Genomic DNA, 25457 nt, shown 5'->3' with positions numbered 1-25457 from the left:
TTACCTAAGGGATGATTTGTTAACAGGTATATTATACCAGAAAAAATGTTACAAGTCAGAACAAGCATAAGGCTTGTATTGTGTAGTCTTCACCTATCTTGGACTTTGTTGCTGTGCTGATCCTGAGCAGAATAGCCTTGAAATAATGTCTTCCTGTGGGCTTTTCAAACAAGGGCCGTGAAGTTTAAAAGTAACTCACCAGTGCTGTTCTGAGCTAAAAGGCAGTAAATAGAATCTGAATCCTCTTCTTATGAGGTAGATATCCCAGCATTACTATCCAAGGGAAGAATCTCAAGGCTGTACCAAATTGTTGTTCAATGCCAGGTTCCTTATTGTGTGCTTTTGAAGATTAAGATTAGCCATTTGGAGGTTCCAGTGGTTGTAATGTTACATGTGAGCCTTTAGCAGCATGGTAAAGTCTTGCTTGTTATCCAGAAATATTAAAAACATGAAAAAGTTGTAGCATAAGTGGTCCTATTTAAAAACAGACAAAGACAAAAGAAATATAAATGTAAGGAGGAGTTTCTCATTCTATTGCATGCGAGACCTTATATGTGGTAAAGGTGGGACAAGAGAGAAAATAATCCCAGGAGTCACCAGTTGCCTCTGAAGCTCTGAGAACTCTCCTTTCCACTTTAATTCCAGTTCATGGTGGACATTTTGTCTGGAGGCTTTATACCGTCTGTGCTCAGATTTCACTGTATTAGAATATTGCTTTTGTGGCATTCATCACCTTGGATCTATGTGGATGCTGCTTTTTGTTTCAGCAGGAATAGTTTCAAAGATGTTGAAAAGTGATTAAAATGGGTACTTGAACAGTAGGACCTGTGAAGACAGATGATGGCAGACAGAAAGGGGCTTTCCTATGATAAGGATTTGTAAAGAATTCTGACTTCATACTGTTAAATGTGCTAATTTGGCATGTGCTCACTAGAGATTAATTGCACTAATTGTATACATACACTGAGGGGCTCCCAGTCTCTGTCCTCTTGACTGCCCTTATTTTTCTCCCTTTGTTTCATGCTCCTTAGGCTGTACCATCACTCACCTCCTTTATGTCTTTCATCCATTCATGCCTTTTAGCTTCTCCACCTTAACCAGTCAGCTGTTTCCATCTTCTCCTCTGCTACCCTTCTGTGATATATTTTCACCACAGCAAAACTACTGCTGTTTTTCCACCCATGGTTAAATATAACAGGAGAAAATAACCCCGAGTAAACCCACAACTACATGTTTTCAGCAATGAAAACAGTTCTGAGTTTAACAAAGCTATGCATTTTCCATTTGCTCCAAATTTTAGGTACTGACCCACGAACCTTGGCCTTGTATACTTTCATTTAGTACTTTGTTGCAGAAGGCTTTAAATAACTTCTCAAGAAAATACAGTATCTCATATTTCCATAGCTATGCACATGGCAAATCTGTGGCACTCTTCTTGTGGGCCATAAGCTCAGAGAAATAGAAAGTAGCATAGTATTAAAATCATGTTGAAGTCAATTTGTCTGATAACAAACCACAGTATTTAGCTGAATCACAGTGAACTGTTGCACAGAGAGAACAAATTATGTAGTCTTAGAATTTATATTTGATTGTCTTATTGCAACAAACCATAGATAATAGAAAACTGTCTACCAAATAAGCGATTTCCACAGAAAATCATGTCTAAATATTTCACTTTTATAGTTCACTAGTCTCCTTCTTAGATCTGTCTTCTCACATTATGAAAGACCAGTATAAGTAGAATGCTTTTGCTTTTTCATTAAATTATGGAATAGAGGCTTGGTTTTAAGCTATATTTAAAGCTAGTTGGTCCTGAATTCATGAAGGCAATAGATGAAAGCTTGATTTTGAAAAATTCCTTTAAAGCTCTCTGACTCCAAAAGAACTAGATTTCTTAGTGGAAGCAGTTTTTAGGATTTTTGTAAGGATATTTTAAAAGTAGAGTCTTGTTTCTAAATGAAACTCTGTATGCATCTGTATCTTGTAATGATTTTAAAAGCTAAGTTTGGATTAACTTGATGTAGTCATCAACATGCTTGATCAATAGCTACTTTTTGGGAAGATGTGTGATGTTTAGTAACTTCCTAAATTATACTGAATTTTAATTTAAGTATTCATTCTGAAAATGTTCCTTTTAATTCCTTTATTAGAGTGTTAACGTGGCGATGAGAGGATAGTGAAACAGTCTTGTGTAATTTCAATTAACCAGCCTTGTACAATGAAGACCTTTAAATGATTCTCTGGTTCTAAAAGATTTATAACCTAAAAGTCACTTTGTAAAGATGCCTGAGAGAAACTTAAATATGAAAACTGATTGTCTCCCTCTATTCAGGTCATCTGTTGTTACTCAGCCTACATGGATATGTAAATGGTGGTTTGGTTACTGATTATCTGTTTCCTTGCACACACCTGTAGATCTAAGTTAGGTGATGTTTTCTTTCCCCTTCAGGTATGTTGAGCATAGATCACTATGCTACAGGTTTGTTTTTCCATTCAGTAGAATCCATTTGTTTTACAATGGACAGACTTTGCAGCATTTATTGGCATAGATAAGGTGATTTAAATCAGGCAAACAGGGTCAGAGTTTCCAAGATCCATAGGCTTGTGCTTGTTTTGACTTCAGGGGGAGCTGACTTCATTCTTCTAAAATTATGGCCATGAGGCCCTAGCTACAAGGTATAGGTACTTACTCTTGAAACACAATACAGGCATTTACTAAATGCTGTATTTTTCATTATATGTGCAAGACCATATTTGTAATTGAATGTGCTGGGTTAATCCAGGCAGAAGCATTATGCATATGCCGCTTGTTTTGTTTCTTTTCCAATGGGTTTTTAATTGGAAGGATTTAAAAGAAGATGACTTGAGAGGTCTTTGCTGTTCTTTCATACCAAGATGATTGCCCTGGTGTCTAAATTTTAGTCATATTGGTTGTAGTGGACAGAATTCAGCTTGACTTTCCTGAAATGCAGTTGAGTTTTAAAATTGCTTCTTCATTTTAAAATTCTTCTTCCCATACTCGGTTTTATTCTAACCATCTGGAAAAGGTTTAGAAGCACAAGTGGAAAATAAAAATTAGCAATTGAAGCTGGGAGGGTAAAACTGCAAGGATTATTTACCCTCATGCTTCACTAAATAAATTGATTGGCATCTGGGATTAAATGAACTTCCTTCCACTTGGCAGCATTAGTGTGTTGTACCATTAGGTTCATGCTTTTGATTGTATGTCTGAGACATCCATGGGGCTTTCTCTGGAAAAAGAAGGATGAGTTACTTGCATTGTTAATCACTTAGAGCCTCTTAATCCGGATATTTGAACTTGGTTTATACAAACACAAAAGAGGAGGGAGAAGGAGTAATGTCTCTACTCAAATGCAGTGAGTAAAGCTGGATCTCTGTGAGCCAGGTAGGACATCTGCTAGGGCTGAGTGAGCAGCCAGCTCTGAGTTAGCTGCTCACTCTAATAACAGCTAATTTCCTTTGTCCTCAGACCAAGTTTGTACATATTTTTCCCCCGCCCTGTCGCTACCTGGGGTAGCTGATGGTGGAACCTGCAGCCTGTCAAAATCTGCAAAAACGGAGGCTCCACATCTTTCTGCATTTGCAGGATGCAGGGAAAAGCTGTTCATCAAAGAGAAAAAAAAGTCTGGTAAAGCTTTCATCCACATTTTGGAAGAATGCTTGAGGAATGTCTGCTGAATACAGTGAATTACCTTGTTTTCATTTATGGGAAGGCAGAAATACTGCTGTTGGAAAAAAACCCTCTACTAATAAAGGACTTACTGCTGTCCCTGTCTTTTCGTGAGATAAATCACACAACCGGGGCATGTTCAAGAGAGCAGGGCTATCTCAATGTGGGTTTCACTGAGGACATGGTATAGTTTGTAGAGTTTTTATTTCCTTCTGGTGCAAATAGAAGGGTGTTTTTTTTTGTTTTTTTTTTTTGGTTGAAATTAGGCAAATACATAGCATCATCTTCTGCCCTTTGTAATAAGCAGTGCTGTTCTGGCTTTTTGTAGTCATTTTCACACTCACTCATTTTGCATGAAGAACCCTATAGTTTAAATCCCTGCAATGTCTGAGACTTTTGATTTCTCTTTCAGAGTTCAGATGGGTCCCTCTCTGAGGTTGTGCAGAAATGGAAAGAGTATCAGCTCCAGTGCCAGAAAAACTTGTATGAGACACCCCCCATTGTGGCAGGTAAGCTAATTTGGTAGGGATAGGATGTATTAATTTTTAAAATGCACGATAACAGTAGCAAGGGACCGATTATGAACTTGAAAATACTTCTTTCTGGTTCATTGCTTCTTTATCCCATTTGCTCCTGCCTGCTCTCTGTGGGGCTCTTCCCTCTGCTGGGGGAAGCATTTTATGGAGCAATTTCATTGTAAAGATGTTTGTCCTTAGGTCCAGAGTGTTATGAAGTGGCAAGTGGTAGCTCTACCATATCAAGCAGCCAGTAATGTAATAGACCTGAAACTTCTTTAGGTGTCAAGGTGTTAGGAAATCTGGGACCATGCTGTTCACATTGAACTAGGAGTTTGTGGGTTGTAAAGTTGGTATAAGCTATTCTGAGCCTTGTAAAATGCTGAAATGGCTTTGGAAAAAGCAGCAAGTGACTTAAGGAGACTGTAGCTTGTCTTAGTGTTTGAGCTGCTGTAATATGCTGAGAGCATCTGTGATGTGCCAGCATTGTGGTGTTTAGAGGACAAGTGGTGACGTGTCAATAATGCTCACAGTTGGACACCATGCAGCCTCTCCTCTGCTTCAGTGCTTTTGTGACACACTGAAGATGTGTCTGAAGGTGCACCTGTGAGGAATTATTTCTAAACTGTTAATATTCCTTGTCTCAACTACATTATTATGTCAGAGTGAGAGCAGTAGCTGATGACAATGGCAGGGACACATTCATCTCCCTCTGCTGCATTATTCTGTTGAGCAGTTGAGTGCTGCCCTCTAAGAATGACAGTTTAATGAATCTGAAGTAGAAGTATTCTCATGTTGATTAAGCTGTAATGCAAAGTTATGGTTATATGTGGGTATTTCATTGGTGGACCTATATATTAGGGTAGACTTTCCAACTGCATGAATTTGAACCATTCTGAGGAATTATTATCTTTAGTGTTCATAACAAAAATGATTTTAAATTAAACTGTGACAAGTAAGAGTGTGAAAAAAGATAGATAAATTAACACTAATCCATTACTTCCTTGTCTGTTGAGTCAGTGTAAGATGCTAATCTGTTCCTTAGTTCCTCCCTGAAACAATGGTTTCCTGTGTGAAGGTAAGCTCACTCTTTTGGACAAATAAATGTTGTGCATTTAAGCTCTGATGTGGAATTATACATGTCTGTATTTCCTATTATATTCTGCTCTTCAATCTTCTTGCTGTATTAGTACAAGGCAGTGGCAGTGAGCCTCCCTTCTCTCCCTCTGCAGAAGGCAAGTTCTGCAACAGAACATTTGATGATTATGCCTGCTGGCCAGATGGACTGCCTGGCACCTATGTGAATGTCAGCTGCCCCTGGTATCTTCCCTGGGCTAATGCAGGTAAGAGCCTTTCCTTATAGGCACAGCTTTAAACCAATCCTATTTTCCTTGCCCAGTCTTAGCAAGGACAAGATTGGCTTAAGTGTCTGTGAGTGCAGTCAGTTCTCTGTAACATGAAAGTAGGGACTGATATTAGTATGATACATTCTTGATCTCTGTTTAGCAGGAGAAGATGAAAATGAGAGAACAGACTTCTTAAAGGTTGTGTTTAGTTTGGATATTTTTTGGTCTCATCTGGTTTTGCTTCTTGGATAGTGGTGACTGTTAGTAACTTAGCCTTCAGCAAGCACGCAGAGCTGTCAAATAATGATAATGGCTTAGTTGGGAAACTGAGATAAAAGTAACAAAGGTGACTGGTACATCATCCTGTAGAAAATAGAGATGGAAGAGTCTAAAGTGAAAGTGTTTTGTGCTGCTTCCTGAGATAAACTTATTTCTCAGAACTCTTTGCAACCACTGAAAATGCCTTCATCTCACAGACTCCTTCTATGAAGGACTGAATGGCACCTTTAGATTTTGCAGCCTTATGTACATGTACACTTGAAGGCAAGGTGTATTAGATCATTTAGTCTAGCATTCTGTCTTTCAAACCAGTGACTTGTACAGCCTGTACTTTGTGAAGACCTTTCTATGCTTTGAAGTCTAAATGAAACAGTTTATTAGCCAGCTCCGGTGGTGTGGAGAATTGGCTTTGGCCTCTGTTAAAGGACAGAGGATATTAGTTAATGAGGATATATAGTTCTGATTGATGGGTGCAAAGTATATGGTGTAAGTATGGAGGACATGTTGTGTTGGTAGGGAGGGATATCAGGAATGGTGAAGAGAAGGGATGGCATAGTCAGAGGTTACTTAAATATATTGTGTAATGTGGGACCTGGGCATAATACAAATAGCATGAAATAAGGGCTGGAGAGATCTTGGGTCTGGCTGAGTTGGAGATGATTTTCTTCACAATAGCCCTTGCTCAGCATCAAAGCACTCACTTCAAGCCTTGCCCGAGGCCAGCGAGCCTGGGGGTCTGCTTGAGGTTGGGAGGTGACATAATTGGGACAGCTGATCTGATCTGACTAAAGGGATATTCCTGCTCTGTGATGTGGTTGGCAGTAAAGCTCAGGGAAAGGGGGATAAAGAGGGAGAAGTGAGTAGAGGCATTCATGATGGTGTCTTCCCACATAATGGTTATCCATGCTGAGGCCCTGCTTTCCAAGAAGTGACTGAATGTCTGCCTGCAAATGGGAGACAATAAATAAATTCCTTATTTTGATTTACTTGCATGTGCAGCTTTTGCTTTACTTATTAAACTGTCATTATCTTGAAGGGTTGGTGGTGTGTGTGTGTAAATTCCCACACTTAAATCAAAATGTCACCACAGCACTGACAAAGGTTAAAAATTTATGCATACAATGCTGTAAACATACTACACCCCTGGGCCCTTCACTCAAACCACAAAGGATTCCCTGTAGTTGTTCCCCTCTGTGGTAACATCCAGTCCCAGTTTTTCCCATTACTTCTCCTGGTTACTTATTTATCTTGACCAGCTAGATATTGCATCTTATTTTTTCTCCCCCATCCTGAGGAGGGAAAGCAGCCAAGGGTGTGTTTGGCAGCCCACCAGTCAGTTTACCTCGTCCACCAAGGAAGCCCAGAGGCTGTGGAAGAAGTCTCTGCCCTTGTGCCTGCAGCATCTCCTCACCTCCATCTTCTCTGAGCTTAGTGTTCTACACAGCACTTCTTTTTCACACTTCTTTCCTCACTCCTCACTGCCAGGCAGTGTTTGGTTCTTTCTTGCATATGTTGTTTCCCTGAGGTGCCATGGCCTAGTTGATAAGGTGATGTTAGTTCAGAGGTTGGACTCGGTGATCTCAAAGGTCTTTTCCAACCTCGTTGATTCTGTAGTCTTGGCTGAGGGGCTCAGCAGGGCCCTGCAATGGATCTTTGGAACCAGTTGTGTCCAGCATGGGACAACTTCAGCCTCTCCTTGCAGAGACCACCCTTGGTTACATCTCCAGCCTTGCCTGCTTTCCTAAGTGACTTCAGAAGTTAAAATGCTGTTTGCTAATCCTCCTCAGGTTATTAAAGATGTTATGCTTTTGGAATAGATAAGCAAGCTTTTTCAAGTGTATGAAATTAATATTTACCTCATAATTAACATAAAATCGCTGGATAGGGCAGAATTTTTTCCAATAATGCTTTTTTGTCTGGATACTTAAAACCCTTTGCAGACTTTAACTTCTTTCCTCTAGACCTGTTTATTTTCAGTCTTTAAGACCCTGGACTTTCAACTGCTCTTGAAACCACTGCTGGAAATGCAATACTGCAGATTAATAAATTACTTGAATGTGCAATATCTTTCATACTTTTGGAAGTAAGTTTTTTTTAAAATTAATTATCCTGAAAACGGTGTTTGTTTCAGTGAGAAGAGCAGCATTTTGTAAACTCCTTGCTTGGGAGAATTGCAAAACACTTCAGAAAATCATTAAACCCTTGGATTTGTTCTTTTGTTGAGCAAATTGTGCATATACCTCAACCTCTGTTTTATCAGCAAGGAATAAAAATGGAACAAGGAGGCCTTTCAATGTCCAATATAAAACAAGAAGTTCGTATCTCTGCCAGGTATGCAATTTAGGAGCCTGAATTACCATCACCTGACAGGATTCCATGACATCTTGTGGAGTCATGTACAAATTGAATGCTAATGAGCTGCTGTGATGAAGAGGTAATGTCTTAGTAATAGAAGACCTAGAGCAATATAAAATTGAACAACCTCTGATTTAGAGTGGTCACTAAAGGATGTTTATTACTTGTTCTTGCTTAGCCCCCTACTTGGAACTTGAAGTAGGTTCTAGCAGTGCAGGACTTCCATCTCATCTCCTGGAAATGGAGAGGAGGAAAAGGTGAGATGTTGTTTGGGAAGTACCTTCAAAACATATTCAGGGAAGGTCATCAAGTATGAAGTGCTTCAGCCAAGTATACTCAAATATTTAAGACTGCTGCTCCCTTGACTAGGAGTCAGGTTTTCAAGTTTGTAGAAAGCTTGCCTGGGGTATACCCCCAGAAATCCCCTGGGAATTGAACTGAGTCACTTGAAACCAAATGTTGCTTATCATGGGGTACTGAAATGAGGAAGCATTGAATCTGAGTCTCTTCATGAGTTAACCACTTCCGTATAAAAATGTAGAAGAGCTGGAAGCAGGGAAAGGTGATCCAGGAAGCATACACTGGTCATTAAAGGATAGCATTGGGACAGCCATAGCCCACCCAGAATCTTGTCAAGTGAAATGAAGAGCAACAAAAAGGGCATCTAAACAGATACGAGAAAAAAAATATGGATCCACTGCTGAGTGCAAGAGGAGAATCTTTGGCAAAGGATGGGGAAATGACTGATGTATTTACTGGCAAAGGATTGGGAAATGACTGAAGTGTTGACTGCCTTCATCATGGCCTTTACTGGTAAAACTCACTCTCAGCAATCTGAGGCCACTGTGATCAGTGATAAAGTTGGAAGCAATGAAGACTTACTCTAACTGGATGAGGATCAGAATATGGAACACTTTCATGTGGTATACCCAAGTCCACAGCAGTTGGTAGGATGTACTGACAAGTGGTGAATGAGCTGATTAATACTGATGTGAGGTTACTTTTGGGTATCTTTGAAAGGCCATGGCAGTTGAAGGAGATTCCTGCAATTGTCAGCACTACCTTCAAGAAGTGCAAGGAGTCAAATCTGGGGAATTAGAGGTCAGTCCCAGGCAAGTAACAGAACAAATAATCCTGGGAATGACTTCCAGGCACTTAGAGGAGAAGAAGGTGATTAGGAGTAGTCAACATGGTTTTATGAAGGTGAAATCATGCATGATGAACCTGATAAGAGGACTAGCCTGGTGGCTAAGGGAAGAGCAATGGAGGTGTTTATCTTGACTTTAGTAAGACTTTTTTGTCTTGACTTTAGTAGGACTGTGGCTCCCATAACATCCTCCTTGACAAACTGATGAAGTGTGAATTAGACAAAAGGCTGAAAAAATGGACTGACAGGAATCCTGTGAGGTTCTGCCCCGGGGAGGAGTAGTTGGGTGTATCAGTGCTGACTGGGTGGAAAGCAACTTTGCAGAAAAGGCCTTGGAGGTACTGATGGACACCAAGCTCAGCATGAGCAGCAGTGTGCCCTTGAGGCAAAGGACACCAGCGGCTTCCTGGGTTGTATTAGGCAAGCATTAGTGGCAGTTCAAAAGGATGATCCTCTCTCTCTACTCTGGAGGGTGACACATCTTGAGTGCTTTGTCCAGTTCTGGGCTCCCCAGTATGAGAGAGAGAGAGACATGGAATTACTTCAGCAGGTCCAGCAAATGATTGTGAAGTTTATTGAGGAATGGGAGTGCCTCTCCTACGAGGTGAGACTGAGAAAGCTGGTGTTTTTCAGCCTGGAGAAGAGAAGCCTCAGGGAAAATCTTATCAATGTGTATGCTCACATATTGAAATACAGAAAATTTCCTTTAAATGTAATTATTTTATGGTGAGGTTTGTCAAATACCTAGGACAGGTGACCCAGAGAGGTTGTGGAGTCTCTGTCCTTGAAGAAGATGTCGTAGCCTGACTAGACATGAACCTGAGCAACTTGCTCTAGTTCCTTGCTGTATTAGGAAATATCCAGAATCTCAATCCAGTGTTGACTGCTTTGTGATTCTCTGCTTCTGTTATTTTTTTTTTATAAGATAAGTTTTGGTAACCAATTATTGTCAGATGTTACAAATTTCTGTTGTTGTTGGCCAGAACACAAGATAGGGAGAAGAATTTTCATGGTAAATGTTCAGAAAGCTGGAGCATTCCTTGGGGAATTCCAGGTTTTGCAAACTATGCTTTAATAGCTTTTGCTGTTTGTGTGCCACTCTTATCCTAGTGGCTGTCAGTCTTGAGCCTGCCCTTCTGCAAATCTCAGCAGCAGATGTGGCCCAGCAGGTTGCCTAGCAGAGTGGCAGGCTGAAAATGGTATGAGGAACTTTTTATGTGCTCAGCAGGTATGTGAGTAGTCCAGCTGCACATGATGGCAGTTCTTGTCCCTACGTGATACCACAGAGCTGCTCCCTGAGGTGTGACATTCTGCTTGTTCCTGTAATGTGGCAGCGTCTGAATACCTGTCTGCATTGTGGGCATGTTTCAGCAGAAGTGCTTTCTCCAGTTCTTTGGACTGAGCATTTATCTCAAGAGCAACTGCAGGGAGATGGGAATCTGTTCATTGAGAAACTTGAGAGTTAATCTGGTGTCCAGTGCTGTGTACCTGTTTGGACTTGTATGCATACAGACACTCAAGACCAGCCTTTTGCCTGACAAATCCATGCAGGATGGGCTTACAGGTCTTTTCTGCTAAGGAATATGTGCATTTGCAAGATGTTTCCTTACAAGATCGCTTCCCTTGTGATTGCAATGTTTGTCTTCAACCCTTTTTGAAAATGCTGCTTGCACAGGCAGCCTATAAAGTACAGCAGAGACAATCAATACCATCCCACTCGTGTCAGATCTCTTTGGAAAAGCTGAGGCTGAGCCTTCTTTTTGTTATGTTACCTAGCAGGTGTGTCAGCATCCGTGAAAAAGTCACTATTGGCATGCTGTCTGCAAGGATGGACTCTGAGGGCTGGGAATATGTTAATGATAATTGAATAGAAGAAAAATCACAACATTAGACCAAGATTTTATGGTTGAAACCATGTATGCCTGTACTGCTACAGACTTTTTTTGTGACAGACAAGTAAATTAAACCTGCATTTTTACAGGAAGTTTATTATTATAGGTTGCACTGAAATAGTGGGTATTCATTTGTGGGTGCACTTTTGAGATATGTTCTGAATGCTGGGTTATTTTCTCTTTCTTCAGTGGCACTGCTGTCATTTTTTCATCTGTAGTTATGCAGCAAACTAGATTGGAAATTTCACCCAACTGAGATGTGGGATTTCTCCTCATTCCTTTGAGTTTGGGTTTTATTTTTTCTTCTCTCATGTAGATCAGTTTCCTGATAAGTGTGATTGCAGCTATATTAGCATTCATCTACTTCAAGTATATTGGTCATTATATTATTTTCTTAAAATAAAATTGTGAAATAAGACTATTATGGTTATCTGGGTAATCAGTATTCCACTAAAGCCAAAGTAGCTGAGGTTTAGAGTAGCCTCTGCTTCAGGTTAAATCATTGTCACTGGAATGAGAAATAGGTGGCTGATGTGTCTCACAGCATAGGGGTTGGTTTCCTAGCAAGTGAAGAGCCCAGACACTGCTGGGCTGCAACTACATGGCAGGAGTTCATAAAGTCATCCATGTCCCTTGAGAGCCGTATAAAATAGCTTTGTGCATGTAGTGAGGGAGCTCTTTCTTGCTTCTTGACAGGAAGAAGCAGGATCATTGAGGCAAATGTAATATGGAAGGGAATCTAATTTTGGTCAAACAAAGTATTCTGTTCAGGGCTCTCTAGGGAAATTCTTAAATTTTCTCTTTGGGAAGATTTCTTGGTTTTCAAGTGTTATTTTTAAATGCTTTCAAAATATGAAATGTTTAGGTTATCAAAACAAGCACATGCTTAACTTTGGCATGACTTGCTTCCGTCTCCCCCCCCCAAAAAAAAAAAAAAACCCAAAGCAAAGCTTTGGTTTTGGTCTGCTTATACATTTTTGAAAGAGCAAACTACAGAAGTTTCTCAAATCTGTGAAAGCTATTTCACTCTAGCTCTGTTTGGCTTTTATTTGTTCTTACGCAACTCCCACTGAAGGCAGGTCTTTGTGAGGAGATGCTGAAGTAGCAGGAGGGAGGTTATTGTTAAATGAATTTGTTCTGCAAAGTTGCCAGTGCAGATCTCGGCCCGCAGCCAGAGCTTGTTGAAGGCAAATTTTCTATACTTGTGGCTGACAGAGTTGAAGCTTTTGCCTCCTGTATGTGAAGCTCACTCAGGTTAGGATAACATTGAAGTTGCACCAGGTAAACTTTGCACACCTTGCTATCCACATTGCAGTTGGAGAGATTATGACAGGCTCTGGGGCTGTAGCTGTCTCAAAGCCAATCAGTGCAGAAGCTCTGAGGGGTAGGGGCTCCTTTAAGGGACAATGGGCACCTTGCCTCACTGTCACTGGCTCTGTGCTTTTTCTTGTTACCTTTGCATAATTGAAGGCCAGCTGCCAGTAACACCATGTGGATTTGGAAACTGTCAAGCTGCACAATTCATCTTCCAATTATGCCTCCTCTGGGGTTCTGATATTTTATTGTTTAATAGCACTAAATCCTTTTTAATTAAAAAACCTTCCAGAGGTACTAGTTTCAGGCAAGAGTTATGTGAACAGTAGCCACCCAAAGTTCCTTCTATATGCACTGGACTGCACCAAGGCTGGCTGCGGACTTGCATCAACACAGATGCATCAACACAGACTTGCATCAACACAGATGTGGCTGTTGCTCAGATCTCCACTCAAAATCTGTAATCTTTGAATGCTTTTGTTCCAGCTTAGAAACTGTCTCCAGTTTTGAGGGGTCTGATACCTGAATTAGATTGATGACAGTCTGTGTCTGTGTTGCTATCTTGCTATGGCACAGTAGTGTATTTTGAAGCAGCTCCTAATTGTGCTGCTTGCTGAGACTGATTTAGTTTGAGCAGCTTTGGTGTCTGTTTCTTTGGAGGAAACTAAGCCAGATGTTGTGCCCCAGGAGTGCACTGGATTCTTGTCAGTCCTGGAGGGAGGCATAAGACCTAACAATTTGGCTGTACTGCTATGTAGTCTTCCATTACAGCCATACACGGGCCTTTGGAGGACTTCTGCACTACCAAGATCTCATTAAATTGTAACGTTTCTTGTGCCAGGTAAAGGGCCAGGTGGCTTGTATGCCTTAATTGATGTTGTCCATGAGGCCTCAGTGCTTTGTAGTTCCCTGTGCTGTCTAAATTTACCTTTCTCCTAGTTTGAAATGGTTTTCCTTGTTTACCTAACAACTTCCATTGTCACTCACCTTTGCTTGAATCACTTGTCTCCTATAATTCACTTTATTTTCTGTATTACCCTCTCTTTACTACATTATGTGTTGCAGTGGTGACACCTGCTCCTTTGTTCTCCCAGATCATCAGGTAAAGTACAGCCTGGGGACCCTTGGAAACAACATTGGTTTCCAGCCTGTGACGTGAGAGACCTGAAAGTCTCTCTGGTGGCAGACTAACCCAGCACTAATACCAGATGACCTCTGATGGTAACCTTGTGGCTGCCTCTGGCTGCTGGAGATGGAGTCATTGTGATTAAATCATGGAGATAACTGGCACCACAGCTGTACTTCACACAATAATTTCACCCAGTCACAGAGATTGTATGAGGTGAGCTTCACGTGGGGGTGTGGAAGTGCAGAGATCAGACTGGGTTGCTGCTCCAGAGTACCATCAGTTGCAAGGATACATTGAGGTCAGATCTTTCTCATTTTCCCCTGCTGTAACCTGCGTTTGAGACCCTCTTCCAGCACTCCCCATTTTCTCTCTGGTGGCAGACTTCTTTTCCTGATGTGTCTTTAGGTAGGGGCTCTGCATGAGGCTTCGGGTGGAAGTGGGGTGTTACCTTGCAACTCTGAAGTGCCAGAGGTTTGCAGTTTAACCATGAGGATTTTGTGATTGTTTAAAGTAATTTCCCTAGGGTTATGAGATAGATACTAACCTTATTCTGGTGCGGCAGAGATCATGGAAATTGTCTGCACAGTCCCCACCCAGCATTAGTGTCTAAGTTAGTCCTGGCTGTTGCTTAAATCATGAATTATTATCTTCCTTCTTGTGTGGTGCCTTTCTTTTCCCAAGAGTGTAATTGAACTTGCATGATTACACAATTGTAATGGTATCATGAACAGCAATATTCAAAATTCCATTCCCTGCTACACAAGCAGGAAAACCAAAAGTAGTGAAATGAATTCATCTGATCCCAAACTAAATCTATCTGTGAATGGGAGAAGAAGGGCTGAGAAAGGGAGCAGAACCTTGTTGTGTTTGTCAAGGTGTTGCCACAAGTGTTTTGTGTCTGTGGCATGCTGTATCCTGACACAGGTGAGAATCACACATAGACTTCTGCCTCAGCAGGATTTTGTGTCATTACTCCTGGGGTGCCTGGACCATTGGAAAAACTTCTGCAGCTTATCTTTTCTTAAATGTGATTTAGTACCCTTCTCAGCCCCTTGCTATCAAACATGGTCATTCAGGGCTGGTGTTCAAGCATCTGTACTCCCGAGGCATCTGCTGCGCTGCAGGATTAAATTCAATGTCTTGGTCCTCTTGCCTTTCCCTGAGTTCCATTTGCACGCTGTTCTAACTCAGAGGGGGAGGGAGTTTGGGGACAGAATGCCATAGTGCCAGAAAGAGGGAAAAACATTAAAAAAAGATGTTTGATTTTTTTTTTGTGAAACCTCCTATGGATAGCAGAGCTGTGGCAGTGAAGCTCTGGTGTTGCCTGTGCAAAGCAAACCAAAGAAACTGTGCTGCTTTCCAGAGGGCTCTGTGGAAAACCTTACAGCTGAGGAAGCAGGCAGTTGTGTGAGAGTTTTCCTTCAGACAGTTTTTGAAGTTATGTGCATGGCAGGAACATTTGGTTCAAGGGACCAAGTTAAACCTTGTCTGGTTTCATCTCTCTCACTTTTTGTTTAATCATCCAGCTTCGCAGTTTGAGATGGTCTTTTAAAACCGAGACAGCAGATGTCTTCGTGGGTGTGTAGTTTAAGTACCTGCTTGTCTTTTTGCATGCAAAAAAATAAATTTCACTTCAAATATTGGATACTCTGAAGATGATTAGACATTCATTAAATTTCTTCCCTTCCTTGCTTTAATAAAACCAAGCTTCCAGAAAGTTCTCCATAATGCTGAAAAAGGTGTGACCTTTTTTCAGTGAAAAATGTTTCTTTGCATTTGCTAACCCGTAAGCGGTTCAAAATTTATATTTCCTTGCACCAGAAGCTGTCTCAAGCTAATTGGCGATTTCAGTTTGCTTAAAGTAATAATAAAAAAAACCTTAGTCTTCCAAGTTCACCTCTGCCTTTGTTTGTCAGTCTCCATCTGGTAGTATACCAGAGAACTCTCAAACATATGTTGCTCATCTCAAGGGTAGATATAGAGGCTGTTGGCAGAAATAATTTTTAAAATCATTAACAGATAGATGTTATTAACATGCATTTATTTTGGGCCACGTGGCAATGTCATTGTCTGTTTTGTCAATTTTGCTTAAGTAAAAGAAACAGTTTTTTAAAGAAACCGCTGCTTAACTTCAGATTGAGGTACATATAATAGAGCAGTGGCATATGACCTTCCAGCTGGGCTGAGATGTGACTTTCTGTACATGTAGATTCCCCTCCTGCGGCAACCAAAATACATCAAATGTGTTCTGGAACAGGAAACTTTGCACATAGCCACATGTTGAAATGCACATACGTGTGATGGAAAGATGATGTTTGTGTGTCAGGTATAGATCTGGTCACCTGAGACCTGCTAGAAAGAATTATGGTTTTTTGCACTGCTGGAGGAGCCTGCTGTAGGATATCAGCTTTCTGTGTCTCTGGGAGTTGGAGCAGTTGGCAGGACTGTATGTTTTCCAGAAATTTTTTAGTTGTAACTGTATCGTGTTTTTGTTTAAAGTAATTCCTTGAAATGCACTGTCAAGGATGTCAAGGCACACCTCAGAAAACACATAGCTGAGCTTAATTTTGTGAGTGCTTGAGACATTGCCTACAGCTGATCAGGCCCATGAATAGTGCCTTTCAGTGAGAAGTGAACACCATTAGACCCAGCTGCAAGGAAGAGCTGGACTGCCTCTGTGCCTTGCCCATGCTAGTCTAGCAGGTAGCTAAATATGTTTGATATGTTTGATATCTTAGACTTCATCTGTGCTCTCATTACATACTTGCATAACTGAAGTTTTTATCTACTTACTTTTGTGTTTTCTGTACCACTGCACTCTTAAACAGAGGGACCTCAAACCTTTCTTCAGGTTACTTATGCCTAAGAACTTGCAGTTTTTAATTGCTGTGGACGAGTAAAGTGAACTAATTAAGGGTCTGAATATGCAATAGTGTTTGTGTGTGCTACATAATTAAATGCCTTGCTGAAAACAGATTGTTGATTTTCAGCTTACTTAAATGTTGCTAATTAGAAAAATACTGATTGGTTTGGGTTTTTTATTCCCCCCAAGTCCCAGAAGATGTGCTAAGATATGAGTACTTGATTTTAAAACTGCATAGATGGAGAGGAACTTGCCCATATGGCTCACTTCTTCCTCCCTTTGCAGGAATTCCTGGCACTTCACCTTGGGTGGTGGGAAAGACTCCTCTCACATCCAGCCTACATGTATCCTCTCACATAATGGATGTGCTTCTAATGTGGTAGTGATCTTAAAGGTTATTTCTTTGCCCAATATCCTCAGTTAAATTTTGGTGAAGATACAGCTCAATCTACGTATATATGTGTATATATATATATATGCTTTATGTAAAGGCAGCTGAGTCTTTGCCTCTTTAAGTTAGTAGCTCTGTGGTTGAAATTTTTATAATATTTTCATTTGACAGGGTAGTCTTGCAAAAAAAATGTGGACTGACTTAAAAGGTGTCTAAATGCAAGTCTAATTATAGAACATCCTCCTCTTTCATGCCATTTTGCATATGCAGCTTTAACTTGAGAATACACTAATCTTTACAAGGATTACACTTCTTAATCATGCACACAGTTTTATTTGTTTAGCAGTATTATTCTTTTCTGCTTGCATATTTTATTGGTGACTTTCCCCTTGAGAGTTTTCTGTCATAGGCTAGATTTTCCCTGAGACCCAGGTTCCTGCCATGAATTTTGAAAGTCTAATCCTCCTCAAACATGCTCCAAATGTTAACTGTTAGGATTCCCATACATCACTTTAATTTTTCTTTATATAAGAATAAAGCTTTTCTGGGCAATGTTTATGAGAGAACTTCTGTACGTGACTTGTTTGATGACAAAAATAATGCTGGTTGATGCCTGGTCAGAGTCATGATTTTCTGCTTCTAATTTACTTTTTGACAATTGGAATGAGCAAAAATGAATTAGGTAAGAAAAGGATCAAGTGCTTAATGGCATATTTCCTCTGAAGGCAAAAAACTGACTTACACATGCAAAAACTGCCTGGTAATGGTGCTGGAACTTAATGAAGCAGGGCACCAACAATTCCTTTAAACAGAATGAAAGCGGGGTAAAATGTGGAAAATATTGTGTTGGTGTGACTGATGGATGACAGTGGGCCTAAGGTTTTTTTAAATGTCAGGTATCATTGGCAGTGAATATTCGAGGGAAGGGATTGCTCCTTGGCATTAAAAGAAAAGTTTAAGTCAAAGGGATTTTATGTCCGTCCAAATACCTCTCAAGCAATGAAAATTGAATGGAAATTAAATTGGAATCGAGAACTTGGGGAAAATTACCCATATAAGAGTGTAAGAGATCTTGATTTTTAGATCAGGGGTAGGTCCCAGCTTTGGGTTGAAGGGTAAGAATCTTTGAGATCGGTGTAAAGATTGCCTTTGTAAAGGAAAGGTAAATCCAGATATACCTGCAGCTTTAGTGGCCTCCAGATGCTATGGACAGAAAAGATGGCGGTTTCCATAATAAAATTGCTTGGTCCTTGCTTTTTTTTTCCATTATTTGTAAGAGCTTGTATTTACTCTCTTACAGATTTGTAGTGCTTGGCATGATGAGATTCAACAAATTAGAATTCTGTTTTAAGGCAGATGTTTTCCAAGAACATTTTGTCAAAATCTTCTTCTGTATTTCAGCATGTGGATGAGAAAAGGAGTGTGGCTTCTGTGATACTGGTGATATGTCTCCTGCTGCTTGTGGGGGTGAATTCCTTATGTGTGTTTGCAGCTACAGTCTCCAGAGGCAGTGTCAGTGTGGAGTAGTGTTCCTTTCTCTTGAAATGTGTGACTGTTGAGGTCAGACGTGCTTTTGGTGCATGGGCTGAGCAGGGCTTCTTGTGGCCTTGCTGGCTGCAGTAGGTCCAGATCTGAGAGCAGATGTTCCTTGTTGATTTTGCCCCTCTTCACTGCTTGGCTGGAGTGGGAGGAGCTTGGAGTATGATGAAGAAGGCTGAGGAATAGACCAGTGAGAAAGGAGATGTGAGAGGCTGGAGTTAAGTTGCAGTTTTAATTATGGTGGAAAAAGACAGTGGAGGAGCAGGGTAGGAGACGGTGGCTTTGGAAAATGGCAAATGGTAGGAGCTGAGAGAGAAGTAGAATAGTGTGGGGGGAAAGAGGGCAGGAGGGTGAAGGTAGAGCAGCAGCATAGAACTAAATATTGCAGCAGCAAGAAGGGTTGAAGGAATGAACCTGAAGAGGAGAACCAAGGAAAGGAATGCAGTTGGGGGAGAGAAGAATGGTGTGTCTTCAGTCTTTAAAATGGATGAGATGCTCGATTTTATTTGTTCTGCTTTGAAGTATCCACATTCTTTATATTGTGTAGATAGTGGCTAATTCTTGTGGAATTATAGTTAGCCCTAAATGAAGTTTGAAAGTTTGAGATAAACTTTATGTTCTATTTTCTGAAATCTTCCTATTGTTTAGGATTTTTTGGATGATCTTTTTACCTGTCTTGTGAGAGATGATAAATTTAGGATTATTTAATCAGTGGTTCTTTATACCATTGTTTTTGTGGATAACCAAAAACCACAACAATTTCTGTGTTGCCAAGGACTGGCAGTTTGCTTGCAGCATCTGGCATTTGTTTTAGCCTCCGTGTTCTGTAGCTTTTTGTTTTGTGCAGAAGCTGCATCAACTAACCAGTGTTTATTTGCATGTGTAGATCCCTCTCCCTCCTGGCTGTGCATATTTAACATACTAGTTACCTGTTGTATTTTCTCAAAGTTGTTTCTAGCTCAGCAAGTATTATGCTAATGATTTGTCTAGTTTTTTCCTTTCTTTTTAGCTTGTTTTGAGGGTTGTTTTGCTTATTTTTATAAGGCCTTGGAATATGGGTGTAATAAAATAGATCCCTTTCTCTGCCCTGGAGACAACCTTAGTTGTGTGGTTTGCAGCCTTTTAAGAGAACTTTTCACTGCAGAATATTTTTTTGCATAATTTTAATATCTTCTGATAGGATGGCAGCTGTTAATTACATTAACTGATCCAATAACCTAAAACCACAAAATCTCTTAACAGCATTTTTACAAGTTTGTTTTGCATTAAACTTCTAATCACATTTGTTATTGCAATCACTTTTATTTATTCTGAACAAAACTTCTAATGGTATTTTTTGGTATCTTACCAAATGTTGACAAAGCTGTGCCATTATCATAAATACTTGTTTTTCATAAGCTGCCTTCTTTTATTGCATTAATTCACATATCTTTTATAGTTCATCAACATTCTTTATTAAACCTGATGCCCACATGCATGCATGCACTTTTATGATTTTATTTAAAGTTTATTTCAAAAAGTTATGTTAGGTGTCAGTGTTGTCTAGCATAGTTAATGGCAGCCTCTTCTTAATACAAGTTTCTCAAATTAAATGCTTGGAGAGTATAGCACCTTTTAGGGTAATGCTCTGTTAAAAACAATATTCTTTTCCAGAAAGCTATTTTAATTCTTGAGATACTCACTCATACCAAGTGATGTATACATTTCTGACTTAAGGAATACTTTGTGATTTGGTATGGTCTTCTTTGCTTCCATAACCTTTATTGGCCACCATTATGCAAGTAGTTTTTAATTATGAAGCTATGTTCTGTGATTGTTTTCTTTTTCACAGATCTTAGGCCTTCAGTATGAAGAATGAATTTGCATGTGAAATGTAGTAAAGGGGGGGTCTTCTCTGCAGGATCATTGCCTCATTAACTTAGAAAGTTGTGTTGAGTGAGGCAAGATATTGCAGAGCTGGCAAGGATGATATTTACACTAAGAGAACTGAATAAGCCCATGCAGAACAAATTTTGTGGTTGCATAATTTTCTTTTTGTATAAATGTGACTTTATTATGTTACCAAAATATGATCTTTATTTTTTGATCATCTCTTTATGCATATGAGCTAATAGCCTTTAGTGTTCCTCGGGGAGCTGAATTGTTGGTGGTCTTTGAATGGACCACAAAAATAAGAAAATGCAATATTTGGTATAGACTTGATTCAGTCTGCTTAAATATGGTTTGCATCTCACAGTAAGAATGAGTAATTTCACCTTAAATTATCTCCCTCTGTTCTGTGTCCTCAATAAAACCGTGGATTCTTCTGGGAAATAAAAAGGCATGACTTTGTATGTAGAAACAATGTTACTGGGTGGCACTAGAACTCATCTAAGTATCTTTAGCTTAACACTTCCTAATTCTTGAATCTTTAGTGCGGTTGTGTTAATGTAATTTCAAAAGGAATGTTTTTAAATAAGAATTTATATGCAGGCAGTATTCCTTGTGTGATGCCAAACATCATCTCCATCTGCGGTGTCTGTGACTTTGTGCTTTGATAGCACAGCAGAGGATTCTGGCACTGAGAATTTCCAGGACATGCAGGGGTGTCTGTGCAGCCTGCAGCGTGGCCTATGCTGGGTTGAATCTTCCCTTGCACTGTGTAAAGGTTCTGTTAGGTCTGCAAGAGGTCATGTCAGGTGGTCACTTCACGTTCTTGCTGCAGGAAGAGAATAATTTTTAGATGGCTTGGGTGGGAGGTGGCGAAACAGACTCAAACATCCCTATTGTGAATGTTCCTAGCTTGAAAGATCCAAGAATCCCTCCAGCCTTTTCCAATTAAAAAAAAAAAAAAAAAAAGCCAAAACACTGCAAGGAAGAAGAGTAACAAGAGGAAAAAGAGAAGTAAATGCATTCACGCTCCTACCAAGAGACAGACATGAACTTTCACCCACCTAAGAGCCACCCCATGGTGCAAGGAAACATGCAAGTAAGCAAGCACAGGCTTGGTTTGTGGTTTTTTTTTTTTTTGTTGTTACAAAAGCAAAGGAGTTGAGATGACTAATCCATTATGAGGGAAGAGGAATGGTGAGAAAGAATACTAAATAAAGTACCTGTAGTTAAACTGCTTGTTGAGGTAATATAATTTCAGATGATTTGGCGGTAAGCTGGACACAAAGGAGCACTTTGATAAATGTGATTCTTGGACACAGTGGTGCAGGCTGGGGCTCTTCCTGCTCCCTGGAGGCTTCAGGATCAGGCTGTTCCTTTATGTCATGTTTTTAGCTGCATGCTCCTAGGCATGAGTCCTGGGATTAGGATGTCTTTGCAGAAAGCAGCATGGGGGTTGGGGCTGACTGACACTTAGCAGCAGCATTTACAGCCAAGAGTGATTCCTTCCAGGAGAGCATTGCCCAAGTCACAGCAAGTGATAGCTGAACAGAGCTGCTGATGGGGAAGCAGCCTCCTCAATTCTGGTAAGTTGTTGTCCCCATCAAAGGGAAGTTTGCTCATTTCAGGAACAAGCCAGTCTGTGTAGTGATGCTCTCATACTGCAGAGTCCCTGCTTTATAAAGAAAATTGTTACCTTTTCCAAAACAATTTCCCTGCTGGAAGTAGAGAATGGATGTTAACAGAGGACAAGTCTATAATACTTGACACAGAGCAGACAGACAAAACTGCAGTCTCTTGTTCTTCTCATTCTCCCATCTCTCTGCCTGAATAGAATTGATTGGCTAGGACATGCTGTAATTTATTTTTACAATGAATAATGTTCCAGTTTATCCTGAGGGACAGTTGGGTAAGTAATGTCACGCTGACCTTGACACCCTGATGTTGTAAAATGCAGATGAGGTTGGCTGTTTCAAATAGAGAAGATACTCAATTTGTTTTTATTTCTAGTGAAAGTGGGGCTAGTAAGGAAAAGTTTGTGAGCTTTTTGCCCATGCTCTCCATATGTAAAAGTATCCAGCTACTTCTGGGATTTGATTTGATTTACAGGTTCAGTAGATAGATGTTATTAGTTTCAATGCTAGCTCTCTACCTTTTGTAAGCTTACAGAGACTGAGTTTTTGGCATCAGTCCATGTTTTAACACGTAATTCTAATGAGGTGTGATTGACACTGTTCAAATAAACTCGTGCCATTAGGCTGCTGTTCCAAAGGTTTTGCAATTTTTTGTACTTAACTTAAAAAGTAAATAAAATCAGATTCCCTGTGCACTTTATTTGCAGAGGATGATAGCCAATTCTAGAATACAGTGGAATGATTTGCAACATTGACTGTATGGTAAGAGAAAACATAACAGGACAGGAAAAAGGTATTTATTGCAAGACAGCATGGAGGCAAGAACCACCTTGAACCTTTTTAAAAAAATATTGTTTGTCATTCTGGTCTGTTAGAACTGCTGCTGGTCTTTGCATACTTGGTGTTTTGACTGCATTCAAGGTAAGAGAGCCTGAGTCACTGCAGAATTCAGGCATGGGCAAATGTGAATTGCCTCTGAGTAAGCCACCTGCGAGCAAGAAGGTGGAATTGCTCAGCAGCTGTGGGGGAAGCTGTGTGGGTGCCTTCTTTCTGTCACAGCATACAGGCCACCTCCCAGCATGTCACTGTTAGTTTGTCTCAGTGTCTATTAATAACTGATTTTCTTTTCAGCAAGGGCATCACATGAAATTTGCAGGAAATGAGGTTCCTAGTAAACTTTGGAGCAGGCCCTCAGCAAGGACAGAATGTGTACATATACTATCCCTGTATCTGTTTTAGAAGGTTGAAGATCTCTGCCATCTTAAGCCATGACCACCTGTGCAGAGAGAGTCATAAAAAGTACATGTGAAAAAATTGTTTTAAAACATTTTTAGGTAGTTTTATTGCAAGCCACATGCTTTCCTCTGAGCAGAAAGAATGGTAAGACACTTGCAATTCTCAAGTCAAAACATTGATGATTAAAAGCTTGTGGATTCCTCGAATTTTGTTGGGCCTGCAACAAAGATGGGAATTTTGTATATGAGAAGATTTAAAGTCTCCAGGGTTTTATCGGTTATTTCGGAGAAACACCAGAGCAGAGTTGCTGGTGTTTTATTCTGTTCCTCGTGTCACTGAGACAAGATTGGGGAAGAGCATTCAGCTCAGGTGAATCCCTTCTGAGCTGTTGGACATTAACAGCCTTTTTGTGTTTGGGCAGTAGCAGGTGGCTGCCTGTGACTGAGCCTGTTGCCCCAGGAGGAGCGGATGGAGGCTGTTTGCCTTCTGCTTCTGGGAAATGGAGAAAGTAGGAATGACTGTGGGCCGATGCAATTTGGGAGGGTTCTGTTTCAGAGGCACACCTTTCCATGGGCATGCTGTGTGAAGTCTGGGCTCTGGGCAGTCTCCTCTGGGCAGCTTCTCTGACCGATCGCAGGCACTCGAAGGTGGCCGCACCCTGGGCTGGGTTTGCCTGGAGACCCTGCATGGTGCTGGTGCTGGATGGGCCAAGCTGCAAGGCATGCAGGGCCTCATGTGTGTGGTGTTTATTAATTTCTGAGCCCTTCTCAGCTCCACAGAGTGGTGCTGTGTGGGTAATGGGGAGTCTGACATATTACTGAAAGCATTCAATTTCCACAGCAGTGAGACGTGTTTGCACATTTCTGAGAGTAACTGGCTGCCTGCGGTGCATCAGCCCCGTGTTATTTTCATGTCCTGCATTCTGCACTCTCCCAGCTCTTTCATGAGCATTGTCCCATCTATCAACTAGCATCTCAATGGTGCCTTGAAGTGGAAATTTTTATAACATTATAAATGCGCTTTAAAACTTTAAAGCAAACATTAAAACCTTCTTTTTTTTGTAATATTTTGCTATCTCATGAACATTTTGGTTAATAAATTATTCCGTAGACCAGGTGTTTAGGCTCTCACTTTGTGATGTGCAGTCTCATCTATTTGGAATTTGTTTAATTTATTGTTTTATATTTTAAGGCTCTTCCTGGGTACAGATAGCCCAGCTGGTCTTCAGTTGCCTCTGAGTCCTGCACTGGTCACCCCTGTTTTGGCAGTCAGTGAGTCTATGACAACCTGACACAGCTGGCATGTCACTACCTAGAAGTCTGTGAGAGCCATTCACTTTGAGTATTTGTGACCCCTAGGTGTGGCAGGAATGTTTCTGTCCAGTGTAATAGCATTACATTATTTTTATTTCATATCTAAATGAATTGCCTTGTCTTTCTGTCTGATAGCAAATTGCATGTTTCATTTACAGTAAACCTTTCAATTTGCTAATATTTGCCAGCCTTCAGGATACACCAGATTTTCCTCTTCATTATTTAAAAAGTGTTATCAATAAAAAGAAAATTAAAGTGTGTCATGATGATTGGGAGGGAAAATAAATATATTGAAGCTAAGCATTCATTCCAATTAGACCTTGCCACTAAGAAATACTGGCAGAGGGGGGGAATTCACAAAGAATTTTAGAAAATGTGAAATAATATTGGGGTTTGGGGTTTTTTTTTTTTGCTTGTTTTTTAATTAATTCTCCTTTAGCAGGGTGGGTTTTTTCCCCTTGTGTTATTTTTTTTTCCAGGAATATGGTCAAATTTCTTGTTTTCTGGGATTCTTCCTCATAATAACTTTGTCTTGTAATGCTTGGTTATAGCTCATCTAATGACAGTCAGAAAAAATTTCCTAGTCCTATGATCCTCTGGACTTAAACCTCCTGGATTTTATTGGCTCCAAATATACAATATTTACTGATTCCTAGGGCTGCTTTTGCACAGGTGTTTTGAATGGCTTCCTTCAAGTTGCTGACCACTAATCCTAAGGGGGTTGGGTGAGAGGGGGAATGATGTGTGAGATCCTTAATATATTCATAGAATCATGGAATGGTTGGGTTGGGAGGGACCTGAAAGATCATCTAGTTCCAACCACCATGCCCTGCACTGGGATGTCTTCCACTAGGCCAGGTTGCTCAAAGTCCCATCCAGCCTGGTCTTGAACTCTTCCAGGGATGTGGCATCCTCAGCCTCTCAGCATAACCTGTTGCAGGGAC

The 25457-nt window shown here is 40.4% G+C and overlaps 1 protein-coding gene across 1 annotated transcript in view; it reads left to right on the top strand.

Annotated features, from left to right (window-relative positions):
* GLP1R (glucagon like peptide 1 receptor) overlaps positions 1–25457 on the top strand; it is an 81481-nt gene that overhangs the window by 22933 nt on the left and 33091 nt on the right. Inside the window, exons 2-3 of the mRNA XM_066546543.1 lie at positions 4104–4200; positions 5439–5549. Of these exons, the coding sequence (XP_066402640.1) occupies positions 4104–4200; positions 5439–5549 (208 nt within the window). The remainder of the gene's footprint in view (positions 1–4103; positions 4201–5438; positions 5550–25457) is intronic.

This window comes from Molothrus aeneus, chromosome 3 (genome assembly GCF_037042795.1).
Source record: "Molothrus aeneus isolate 106 chromosome 3, BPBGC_Maene_1.0, whole genome shotgun sequence".
NCBI classification, from domain to species: domain Eukaryota; kingdom Metazoa; phylum Chordata; class Aves; order Passeriformes; family Icteridae; genus Molothrus; species Molothrus aeneus.
This window is presented reverse-complemented; position numbering and strand designations above follow the sequence as displayed.